This window comes from Sycon ciliatum, chromosome 5 (genome assembly GCF_964019385.1).
Source record: "Sycon ciliatum chromosome 5, ocSycCili1.1, whole genome shotgun sequence".
NCBI lineage: Eukaryota > Metazoa > Porifera > Calcarea > Leucosolenida > Sycettidae > Sycon > Sycon ciliatum.
This window is the reverse complement of record NC_088647.1, coordinates 25,796,107-25,808,832: the sequence shown is the minus strand read 5'-3', so window position 1 is coordinate 25,808,832 and position 12,726 is coordinate 25,796,107. Positions and strand designations below refer to the sequence as shown.

At 52.6% G+C, this 12,726-nt stretch overlaps 2 protein-coding genes across 2 annotated transcripts; one reads left to right on the top strand and one right to left on the bottom strand.

The window, feature by feature from the left end:
* Positions 1-10,061: 10,061 nt before the first annotated feature.
* LOC135816933 (uncharacterized) lies at positions 10,062-10,730 on the bottom strand. Its single transcript, XM_065330038.1, has one exon. It carries the CDS (start codon positions 10,728-10,730, stop codon positions 10,062-10,064), a length of 669 nt encoding a protein of 222 aa, XP_065186110.1.
* A 1,393-nt stretch (positions 10,731-12,123) lies between these two features.
* Positions 12,124-12,726, top strand: LOC135816932 (uncharacterized). Its single transcript, XM_065330037.1, has one exon. The coding sequence runs from the start codon at positions 12,124-12,126 to the stop codon at positions 12,724-12,726; it is 603 nt and encodes a 200-aa protein (XP_065186109.1).

The window sequence follows — 12,726 nt, the reverse complement described above, 5'->3', positions numbered from 1 at the left end:
ACCTCATTAGCTCTGGTTGTGGCGGATGCTCGGTTACGCTGGTGAACAACTGCCTTTTGTTCTCGGTCGTGCGCAACACTATCCATGACATCAGCGTCTGGTTCGTTCTTCACAATCTGCTCTGTGAGGTGCGCTGTGCATTGCAGTGAGTCCGCATGCTTGCGTTCTGCTTCGGCCATTGGATCATCAAAGGACATACCTCCTAACCGAGTCGGGAGCTTGACCAAATCCATCTCCACATCATTCAGTTGATGCTTCATCAAAGCAGGGATCAGTTTGCTGTCGATGGCCTCCTTCAGAGGGTGCAAGTGGTCCCCGGCTGTCGGCATCGTGCGCTGGATGAACGTCCAGCGATGGCGTAGCCCGAAGACATATCCAGCGTACGCGGCATGCGGGTGAGTGGCAGCAAGATCGGAGAGACGGGTCACCTCTCCGGCCCATGCTGTAGCCTTCTCATTCAGGTAGGCAGCGATGTAGTCCGTAGACCCGACAGCAGCTCCAAGATGACGTTGACCGGCCTTGTGGGCCAAGTTTTCGCCCTCCTCCGACAGCTGGATGCCAGTGCCTCCAAACACCCTCTCTGCTTCTGCTCTGCTCTCTGGTTTGACAACGAGGTGGGTTTTTGATGGCTTCGGAAAGTATCCATAGGCCGGCCCGTGTTGCACAAGCAGATCCCAGAACTGTCGTAGCGCCTTCAATTTCCCGCCTGCTGCTGCATCATCAGCAAACCAAACTTGGATTGCTCTGATTAGCTCTGATACATCTTGGGTCGTTCCCATTGCTTCGTTGCACTTAGCGATCAGCGGCACCACACTTAGTGCGTACAGTGCCATAGACAGTGGGCATCCTTGGGTGGTACCCTCGTCTGACGACAGCTCCATACCTCCTGTGACAAATAGACGTGCGGGCGCCCGGTAGAAATTCCTCACAATGGTAGCAAGGGCAGGGCAAGTGTGACGGATGTTGTGTAGCGCTGCTGCCCTATTCAGCCGGTTGAACGCATTGTCGGCGTCGACCAGCATCACCGCTTCTGTTGCCATTGAGGTGAACACTTGTCTCAGGGCATGGATAGCCGCTTCACATCCTGCGGGGTGTCCTGCACAAAGTTGGGAAGCCCCAGCAGCGGTAGTGATGTCATCCTTGAGGAGTGTCATCATAGATTTACCAATGATGCGCCTCAGAACTTCTCCTATCCCCACGGGTCGAACTCCTGGGTTTTTGTCGAGTGGTATCAGGCGATTGTTGAGGATTGGCTGGAGTCCTCGTGGGTCAACGGCCTGTGTGGCTAGGTGTCGAGCGACGCCTGCAACTGCCTCGCACAACTCGGTTGATGCCGCCTTGAAAGAGACCAGCATGCGCCGCCATACATACGCATCACCCATAGATGGACCCGCCGCACCCTGGGTAGCCAGCGCAGTCTTGCGCACTACTTCCCCTGTGAGGCCTGCGAACATAATGGGATTGACGGCAGGGATCTCTCCTTGTATCAGTACTTCAGGATCTGCTGGCCGTGCTGCTGGGTGCTTCGACTGGAGAGTCTCACGCACTTCTGGACTAAGAGCTAGAACGCCACCTTTGCCGTGCTCCGTGATGAGCGAAATGGCAGCATGGATGTCTCCTTTGCTGATGAGTGCGGAGAAGCGTCGACTGAGGTTGTGATCTGTAGTGCCTCGTTGTTTGTCGCGTTCCGGCAACCTGGCTTGAATGGTGCTGGCTTCATCAAGGAGCTCTCTGATGTTACCCGCTCTCCATAGGGCCATACGCCGCGTCAGGTGGTGATTGAACTCCTTTGCGCCCGCTTTCCCGTGCGGCTTTTGCAGCAGAAGACCAGGCATTACCATTAGTGCTTGAAGAGCCACTCGCTCCAGGGGGGTTCTATCCTTGTACGCTCTCAACAATCGGGTGTGCTCCTTCACATACTCAGTACCAGCGTGGCCACTTGGAGGTGAAAACGTGTTCTTCCGCCATTGTGTTTGTTTCTCATAGGCACCCGCTATCTCTCTGCAAAACTCTTCCCCACAAACCTCAGCCCATTTGAAAGGCGTGGTGGACATTGGGATGAATTCCGGCGGGTCTAAAGCGGCCACCGAATCCCCCTGAGCGTCCCGCGGCGGGGTAGCTTGAGTGCTCGTGAGTGTGGTCAACAAACGGACATCAGCTTGCATGGAGTCACTGAGGTCCGCATCCGCCTGAGCTTCACCATGGCCTGAGTGTTGCGGGTCCATCCCAGGGCCGCTCCTACCCGTGTCCTGATTACCAGCAGCTTCGAGCATGTCCCACGCTAGCTGTTGCGAGTCGGAAACACCCGCTGAAGGATCAGCGTCGACTCGTGACACCCTCGCGGTGAGTTCCTCGGCCGTGGCTGCTCCCGTCGGTGCGGTACGATCACTCCTGGGTTGTACAGCTACAGCTACGGTAACGGAATTCTGACATTTCGAATTCCGGCTTGGTGTGCAATTCGTGCACGGGCGTTTCTCCTTCACACACCTACAATTTCGACAAGTGCCGCTGCCATTACACCGGCAGCATTGGCCCTTAGCAGCAGTCTGACCACCTGGTGGCCCCGTCATTCTGTCTGCCATTCCGTCAAAACATTGTGCGAACAAGCGTTGCCAGGCTACGGAAACTGCAAAACCGCCGGAGCTCTAAAAAACCCAACGTACCGTAGCTACCTGGTGACCAACGTTTGCTAAAGATAGAGCTTGTTGACTTTTTGTACAACGCACGCGATGAGTACGACGTTCACCCTTTTGGGTGCCTTGTGAGCGCCATTTTCAACATGGCAACAGTCAAGGTCCAAGATAAAGTGTTCAGTTGAATCTGAAGGATCCGAGGGATCTGAGATCTGGATCCCGATCCCGATCCTAATAGGCGATTCACACGACAGGCAAATCGACGTTTACAGGAAAGTCACCATGGAGATATTCCTGCGGGTGACCAAAATTTGCCCGCGGGAATCAAAAGTGCCCATGGCCTTTTTGCCCGCGGATGCACTCATCTGCGGGCACTTTTACAGTTATGAGGCTGTGAGGTCATATATGGTACGGTAGTCTTGAACCCTGGTTGTTTGGCCTTTGTTTTTGGGTACTCATTCCAAATCACCACAGTAACGCCGTATACTCACCGGATACTCGCGGGAGCTCTGGCCGCCACACGCGGCCGTGTGAACTGCGGCCTCACGTTTCACTTCCTGCAGGCACTTGACAAACGTGGATTTGCCTGTCGTGTGAATCGCCTATTACCAATCGAACATGCCCTAGTATGCACGCATTATTCGTGCCTTTGAGTCAGTATTTTATGACTTGGACGATGCGATCACCACGGCAAGTAACGTTATTTTGTTTTGAGATAATGAAAGTACTGGTGAAAATCGTTACTTTACACTCTGTACAAGACGTTGGCGACTTTTGTTCTATGTTCACAGATAATTTCTTCCGAATTGGTCGAGAACTCACAAATCTAGCGCTTTTGAATTTCGATAAAATACTCGAAATAATCGGATACTCGATCGAATATTATGAATGAGTGATCGGTTGGTCAAAATAGATACTCGTTTCACCCCTAATTTCTACTTTTACTATATCGGACCTTTGTGCTCCGCCATGCTGATTTCTCTGTGCGTTGGGTCTGAGGTATGCCTGAGTGGAATGACCAAGAGGCACACATAATTATACTTTGTGCAAACGGGCTTGGGATAACTCACACGTAGGGATGATCGGCCGACCACGACACTTGGTGCTGTGACCAGGATTCTTCTTGGTCTAGTTTCCCAGGCCCTCCGCTCTACTCTTGGTCCACGCTCTTTCACTCTCCGTCATTGTTCCGTCCTCCACTGTCTGTGGCCCCGCTGTGTCTGTACACCGCCTCCCAAATCCCTTGGGTTGCTAGTGCCACTGATGTTCCTCATCGATCGCGGACGACGAGTCGCGCGCCAAATCCTCCTTCACCCCCCCCCCCCCCCAAAAAGTCAGTGCGGGTTATGAACAACGCTGGTGATAAACAGGATACCGGTAGATGTCTGTATTTCGTGACAAATGAATAATCTGGGCACGGCTCTGGAAAATACGGAACATGTCTACCTGTACACTGACTGTCTGTGTGTTGCTCACACTGATAGTGACCTCGTTTATCGAATAACACTGATGACTGATGACTGATGACTGATGTCGATGAACCACGTACGTGCGTGTACCATCAGTCTAATCAGTGCAAGCAACACCATTATGATCGTGTGCATGCGTTGATGTACGAGCTTGATGGCACGCTTTTCTTTTTTTATTTCCGAGCGTTCACACTTGTTTCTGATCCTTTTGGGTTGCTCTCCTCTGTTTTATTCTTGCTCTTGCGTTTCGTCATGTTGGGTCAGGCACTAGCTACGTGGCTGTTGTGCATAAATATTTGTAGGACTGGAAGAAGGTTTAGCTCTCTTCAAATTGTGCCTTCGAGTATTTCTGTTGTGGGCCAGTCATAGTTTTTACTCGCGAGGGGTGAAAAGTTAGGGGGCCAGGGGCCAAGTCATTCGCGGCCTCCAAGCCATTTTCTGATAGGAGCGGATGGTTCTAGCTCTATTTGCAAGGCGCTACAACTACGAGGATAATTAATGCCGGGTGATGAACATGGAATATGCGGACTCCGGAGAGATATTCGCCCTTGATTGAACTACTTCGAACGGTAATGATTCCGCCCTCTACGTAGCGACGGCAATATGCAATGGCAGCGAGGCCCCGCATGCAGCCAACCGATATGCCAGAGAGCGTGGATCGGAGCACGACAGCGTACCATTTTAGCCGATCTAAGAAGAGCACGGAGCGTGCAGGAAAATACTTCGTCGTTTACCAGTTAGTCTGCGAAGGTAGCTGGCATTGTACATTGGTCGTATCCATTCTGGTTAGCTGAGCCACGACGGAGTCGAAGACACTATTCACCAACTAAGCCAGTACATGAACGAGTGTCGCAAGGTATGTCTACCTGGCGGAACCCATACGTAGTGGAGTCGAACGTCAGAGACCAGAAAAACTGAAACTGCTAGTCTTACCAGCTTGGAGCCACTGCGTGCAGTTCGAGGATATCACGGACAGTCAGTGTGATTTCCAAATGTATGCAGTAGTCGACGCACCACACATCGCAAGACTCTCAATCGTGGAGAGATTTGTTTGGATGGCAGTGACTGCTAGAGCAGACGGAATTGATGTCAGGTGAGGTCGGGAGTATGGAACTCACTCATCAGAGGACTTTGCCCAAAGGACTGATCTATTCGGATAAGGCGCCGCTGTTGGCAGTTGTCACTGTGAAAGTCACAGACAAGGGAACTTCGGCCAGAAGAGTGACCCTGTCAGATTCGTGGACGGTGGAGGAGGACAGACCACATCGTCGCCAGCCTTACATAGCAGCAGTCTCAATTCTCTCAAGTACAAGGTATAATTGCAATTTTATAACCTGAAGATATAGAAGTACGGACTCGGATGGAGAGCCAAGGATAAATTTATTGGGGTACTAGCTGTGCTAGTACTCGTTAGCAACAATCCGAACTAGCGCATACACCGCGCTGCATTACTCTGTGCTGCCTGCAAGACTGACGTCATGCGCTTTGCTTCGCTGCGTAATCACAGATGGCACCAGCCCGTTTTGCTGAAAAGAAAACAAATCTTGCTTGCCCGGTTGTGTTCCTCCAGACAGCAGATCGTGCTTCCGCAGTGTTGCTTTTCAGCGCTCCTTTTCCCGAGTGTCATCTCGATACTGTATTTATTCAGCATGTCCGACCTAACTGTCGACACTGTGAAGGCAATGACTTGCCAAGCCCTCCGCGGCGAGCTTTCCCAGCGCGGCTTTAACCCGAAAGGAAATAAAAGTATTTCACAAGACCGTTTGCTTGCAACGCTAGCCCTTGGAAGTCAGGTCTGCTCCGGCCTGGAAAAACAGCAACACGACATTGCGGACACGGCTCGTGAGCCCAGGAGCCCGACCGGCACCAATGCCTCCTCCACCAGCTCAGGCGACGTGGGCGCAATGGATCTCCGCGCTCTCGTGCGGGACGAGGTGCAGTCGGCTTTGTCGGCCGCCATTACAGAGAGCATCGTGCCGCTCCTAACTCAAGGTCAAGGCAATACGGCTGCTGCCGCCACAACGCTAGCCCAAGGCCCAGGCTCTTGCAATCCACCCGTCCAGCCACCAGCACCAGCTGTGCCCAAGGCTGTGCAGGATTGTATCTTGCGAGGTGAGTTTGTCGATCTTTCAAGTTTGTTGCCTGAGATTCTCGCACCCCCCCCCCCCCCCCCCATTCACACTTCCGGCCGAACATTCCGGCTGGTGCACAGCCCGAATAACGACAGCCAACTAAACATTGTCGAGTTGGATGATGCGAAGCAGGCACCATACTGACCAACCACCACAATCTCAATCCCTTGACAAGACATGCAGAATCCCTAGATTTCTCTCAAAATCCCTGGATGGCACAAAAACAAGTGAAAAAGAGCTTTTCCCGCCAAAAAAACGTTCGACTCTGCAGCTGTGCGTACAGCACAGATCGACCCTGTACTAGGCTGTAGTGCAGTGTGATCAGTCGGCGCCCGCCTGTCACTTTGTCAGTGCAGATCTTGCATGGTCAGGTCTTCAAAGTGCTGTGCACAGTTCAAAGTGCGAATGAGCACCGTACATACCTTTGAAAAATTTCAAAAAACGGGACATTCGGGAAGAAACCATGGAGTTTTCAGGAAAATCCTGTATCAGACAAAACTTTGGTTTTTCCGGGAGTTTGCTTGAAATCCCCGGGACGCCGGGAGGAGTGTTGATTTTCCGGGATTTTCCCGGGAAAAACGGGAGGGTTGGCCAGTATGAGGTACGTCGCAAGGTCCACAACATAGCTACATGGCTCGAACCATGGACAACTTACATGGCTGTTGTCACGGCTGCTGTCCCGCACCGTACCGCCGAACTGATTGCGTACCAGCAGTTGATCCTGACTGCTAGCCGCCAGTTTTTTCCAAGCGCGTGGCTGGAGTACGACCGCCAGCTGCGGATGCTCACGGCCCAGCAACCGGGGACGAAGAGGTTGGACTCCATCTACGTAAACCTGTGGCAGATAGCATTCACAGGGCATGCGCGCCCAACATGCGCCCAATGTGAGACTGTTCACCCAGGGGCGGGTTTGTGTCCTTTTCGTCCCCAAGCCCATTTCTAGTGTTGAAACGAGCGTATCTATAACAAGCGAGCGATCAGTTCCACTAACGAGCAAGCTATCGAGCGAGCTAACGAGTTTCATTGATGTGGCAAATAATTATGATTATTTTTTTGAGTTTTTTTTTTCTAAGTTCGATTTTTTTCAGCTGGTTCAAATTATCACCGCCGGCATTTGGGGTTGCTGCTGCTTCACTTCGGACTGCTGTTTGGTGTCGAGATGTCTTTTCAGCGCCGTCGTCGATTAGCCTTTGTAAGAATAGACCGTTTTGCAAAGATTGCAAGTAGCCCTGGTCTTCGGTGCATCGCGGGAGAAAACTTCCAAACGACTGAGCGTAACTTTCACTCGAATGGAGAGGTGACCGAAGCATATCCTTCGACAGGTCAGCAGATGCGGAACAAGACATCAGTAGAGTCCACCAAAGCTGCAACGACAACTGAAACAACTCAAGTGTCGTGCAGGCATACAGTCACCTGTAACTGTGAGTGATTTTCACTTTGCGCGGGATCGGGACTGGACTCTAGATCGATCGACCAGGGAGTCGTAAAATATTTTACGACTCCCCGGTCGACATGTACTGCCATGTGTACGGAGTACGGTGTACGGTGTTCGTTAGCGCAAACGAGCTGGCCGCACAAACGAGCCGAGTTTCTGGCGAGCGAGCTAACGAGTATCCGGTGAGATCGTTTCAACACTACCCATTTCCCCAAGCCAGCAGCATTCACCTCCAGTGGTCGCACACACACCAATGACGGGCAGAAAATCTGCCGCAATTTCAACGGAGGCCGCTGCTCTTCGCCATCGTCGTGCCGATTCTGCCATACTTGAAGCCAGTGTGGCAAGGATCACAAAGACACCAAGTGCAATCAGCAGCAGCGCGGAGCCTATCGGCCACCCCGCCGCTCCCAGTAGAATGGCCGCTACTGAATTGCCTGACGCTGTACATAGCTTCTTCCCCATACACTCTGCATACACCCCACTGCTAGCTGATCACTTTGCCCGCCTGTTGCGTCACCACCCAGATCAATCCATTGTTTCATATGTTCTCCACGGCCTGCGCTATGGCTTTGCTCTTGGTTTTGCCGGCCAACATGACATTTCTGTTTTCTCTAATAATCTGCCCTCGCCTTACACTCACGCTGCATTCATCTCCGAGCAATTAGCTGCTTCCTGCGCACGCGGCGAGACCGCAGGCCCATTTCCCTCGCCGCCATTTCAGTTCATGCGCTGCTCTGGCATCGGTGCCGTCCCCAAAAAGAACGGCAAGCTGCGCATGATCCACCATCTGTCTAGTCCAGCAGGCGCCAGTGTGAACGACAGCATTCCCGCCGAGCCGTTCTCTCTGCACTACGTGAGCATTGACGACGCGATCAACATCATCATGTCATGCCCACAGCCTGTGTATTTGTCCCAGCTCGATGTTCGCAGTGCATTTCGGCAGATCCCTGTCCGCCATCAGGACTTTCACTTACTTGGTATTCGCTGGGAAGGCTCCTACTACTACGAGCGTGTTCTGCCTTTCGGCCTACGCTCCAGCCCAGCCATCTTTGACTCAGTAGCCACAGCAGTCAACTGGATCATGCAGCACGAGTTTGCTATAGAACACCTGCTTCATTACCTCGACGACTTTCTCAATATCTCCACTGGTTTGGTTGCAGCCAACCAGCAACTGGCCATCCTTCTGAGGCATTCACGTATCTCGGCATTCTCCTGGCTCCATCCAAGCTCGAAGGGCCATCACCATCATTGACCTTATTATTTTTTATTATACTTCCTCCGCGTCATTAAAATTGTCGCTTCGCACATCGCAATGTTTGTGACTTGGCTCATCTTAGTCAGACTGTCGGAGTCGCTGTTTTCTGTGTTCGAACATTGGTGCCATCCTTCCTGCGCAATGTCTACTTGTTACTGAAGCCGTGGTGGTCTCGGACTATGTCGAAGCTCTCTTCCGCACCAAGCAAATTCATCGCGTTCCGCACTATTCCGCCCCAGAGCGCATATCGTTCTTCTGGAGTTTGTGCCGTCCCACCTCGTTCGCGTGGGCATTTATCATGACTGCAAGCTCGGGTATAAGAATCCTGGCATCTCTCCTGAATACGAAATGCTGAAGTTGACGATGGCAAGAATAACGTGTTCACAAATTCCTAAAATGCGCTACTTGTGGTGTATGTTGCTGCGAAGGTAGCAGGTCTGAAAACACGGACAAAATCAGCGAAGCGCTTGCCAAGGAAAGAAGGTGCGCATCTGCTTACACTATCCCGCTGGAAGGTCGTTACAGTGTACTTGAAAAATGCTAGCTTGCCTTCATCGCCTGCCACCTGGAGGCATGGATCGCTCGAAAATGAAGCTTCTCAGTGACCTGGATTTGAACGCGCATCTTGTTCAACGTATTGTTGAGTGCTGAAGGGTCTGCCTCAAACTCTGATGAAGACGTCGACCTTAGCTGCAAGTTCAGCGAAGCGGGAGGCCACAAACTAAAGCCTGGTCCATCGACAATAAAAATAAATAAATAAAAAAATCTACCTCAATATCTAGCTCATTTCTTTACCCTTCGAGTGGAAAAAATAAATTCGAAAAATTGCTCTGGGAAGCGACAATTTTAATGAATTTTAATCGACATGGACTGTGCGGGCCAAGGGGGTATACTATGAATGATAGACTTATGGGAGCATCTGAGAATGCAACAGAAATGAGAAAGAGAAGATCAGAAAAAAACAAATGCAAATAATATAGGTTGATCATGCTTCAGCTTACGTAGGTCCCTGGCAGACAGAGAGAGAGAGAGAGAGAGAGAGAGAAAGAGAGAGAGAGAGAGAGAGAGAGAGAGAGAGAGAAAGAGAAAGAGAGAGAGAGAGAGAGAGAAAGAGAGAGAGAATTATCGGTGGCGCTAGTTGTTGTCCGTTGCCCAAAGCCAGTGCTTGTGGCGCAAGTGCCTGTGAACATTCACTTTGAACGTCTGCATTTTCTTAACCTGGAGGTTGGCGAGCATCTCTGCTGGAAAGCTGTTCCACACTTCCACGAGGCAGAAGGGAAATGACCGGCGGATGTAGTTAGGGGCACTGTGTGAGAGGTCAAGCTTCAGGTAGGCAGGGTGGTGGCTGGCGTCGAGCTGCCGTCTAGTCTTGGGGTGAGGCCGTGGCGGTTCCGGAGGTGGAAGCATTGCGGTGAGTTGCGCTGGGCCATCAGTGGAGCGTAGCTTGTACAGGTACGTGAGGCCAGCAACCGAGCGGCGTAGACTGAGGTAGTCCAGGAGGGTGCCTGGGCCGATGATGTCCAGAGCCCTCCTCTGGACTCGATCTAGGTGATCGAGATGGGTCTGGCAGGCGCCCATCCAGACCAATGGGGCATACTCCAGGACTGGGCGTACGAAACCTTTGTACATTGCCAGGCGGCCGCCCCGAGGCAGGACGTGTGCAGCTCGTCGGACAAATCCCAGTCGTTGGCTTTCACGGACTGCGACATTGTGGAGGTGGTTGCGGAATGACAACTTGGCATCAAATGAGACTCCCAGGAGTTTAAGGGTCTCCGTCTTTGCAACTGGGGTACCTCCAAACATTACAGGGTCCAGCGCTGGGGTTTCTGATCTCGTGCTGATCACCAGTTGCTGCGATTTCTGTGGCTCGAAGCGGATGCGCCACGATTCTCCCCACAGGTAGAGGCGGTCGAGGGCCCCCTGGAGCCTGTGTCTGGGGGGTTTGCAGGGTCGTCAGTTGGTAGCACGAGATGCTACAGTGTAGTATTATCGGCGTACATGCTCAGCTTAGTGCCTTGTGTTAGACACTGGTCGATGTCACAGACGTAAAGGAGGAAGAGCGTGGGGCCAAGTATGCTACCTTCCTTGGTATTGTGTTAGACTGTGAGCGCCGTGAAGCCCGGCTACAAGAGGACAAGCTCTCCGAGATCAGTACGCTACTCATGGCCACTGTTAGCGAGCGCAGCATCGGCCAGCGTCAACTCGAGTCCCTCCTGGGGAAGCTCGCTTTTGCTGCCCGAGTCATCGTTCCGGGACGCACATTCATGCGTCGACTATGGTCCGTGTGTAGCCGACACCGGGAGCCCCATTATCGTATCAAGCTAAGCAACGAGTGCATCGACGATCTGACTTGGTGGCTGCGCCTGCTGCAGGACTGGAATGGGAAGTCCTTCTTCCTCCATCCGCAGTGGACGCCATCTCCTGACATGCAGCTATTTACCGATGCGAGCGGCTCGGTCGGCTGGGGGGGCCTACAACCACGGTCGATGGATTTGTGGCACCTGGTCCGAGAAAGATGCCGAGCGCAGCATAACTTAGAGTGGAAAGAGTTGTATGCCATCTTGGTAGCGTGCAGTACCTGGGGCTGCGAGTGGTCCAAGCTCAGCATCCTCTTCCACTGTGACAATTCGGCTGTTGTCAATTGCATTCGATCTGGCTGCTGCAAATCTCCTCCTGTCATGCCTTTGCTGCGTGAACTATTTTTTGTGAGTGCACTGTGCAATTTTGCTGTCTCTGCCGTTCACATTGCTGGCCATCACAATGTTATTGCTGATTGTCTGTCTCGCTCCTTCATGCAGGCATTCAGACGCCACGCCCCAAACGCCAAGGCGGCTCCGGACATTGCCCGCCTGCCTCAGCAATGCTAGCCACTGTCTGCCAATATGCTGCTTGTGCCGTGTCAAGGAACACCCGCCGCACTTACACCACCGGTGAAGACCGCTACTATGATGTCTGCCGCCTGCAACACTGGTCACCCTATCCTGCTACCGACGTTATGCTGTGCTGTTTCGCGTCGTTCCTCACACGAACTGTAAGACCTGGAACTGTATCTGTGTATGTGAGTGCGGTGCGTAAAGCCCATCTCGAGAACAGGTTTGCTGACCCCTTAGTAGATGCATGGCTTCTGAAGAGGGTGATAAAGGGCATCCAGCGATGCCATGGTACGGCTGTACTAACCCCTCGCCTTCCTATCACTATGCCAATCCTACGACACCTGATAGACGCATGCCGGAAAAGTAGTACCCTCAATGGCCATGACAAGCTGCTCTACCAAGCCGCCATGCTGCTAGTGTTCTTTGGATTTCTCCGGTGTGCTGAATTCACTAATGGCGTCACACGGGGCTGCATCAGCTTCCCTGGTGACGGATGCCTACAGCTTTTCCTGCGTTCGTCCAAGACGGGCCCATTCGGCAAAGGCGTCACTATTGATATTGGCCCATCCGTACCGCCGTACTTCCCAGTCCATGCCATGGTTAGCTACCTGTTTGCCACTCGTCGCCAAGGAACCGAGCAACGCTTGTTCATACTCTCGAACGGACAGCAGCTGACCCGACAGTCATTCACAGCAACAGTACGGTCTCTTGTTGCCACGGCCGGGGTACCATCCCAGTCGCACTACTCCGGGCGTTCATTCCGCATCGGCGCAGCCACCACCGCTGCTATGGCCGGTGTCCCCGACTCCCTCATCCGAGCGGCAGGTCGATGGAAGAGTGATGCATGTCTACGCTACATCCGGACTACAGCGAGGGCTAAACGCCAGCTATCGTCCCGGCTTGCTGCCGTGTCACGGATGCCATGA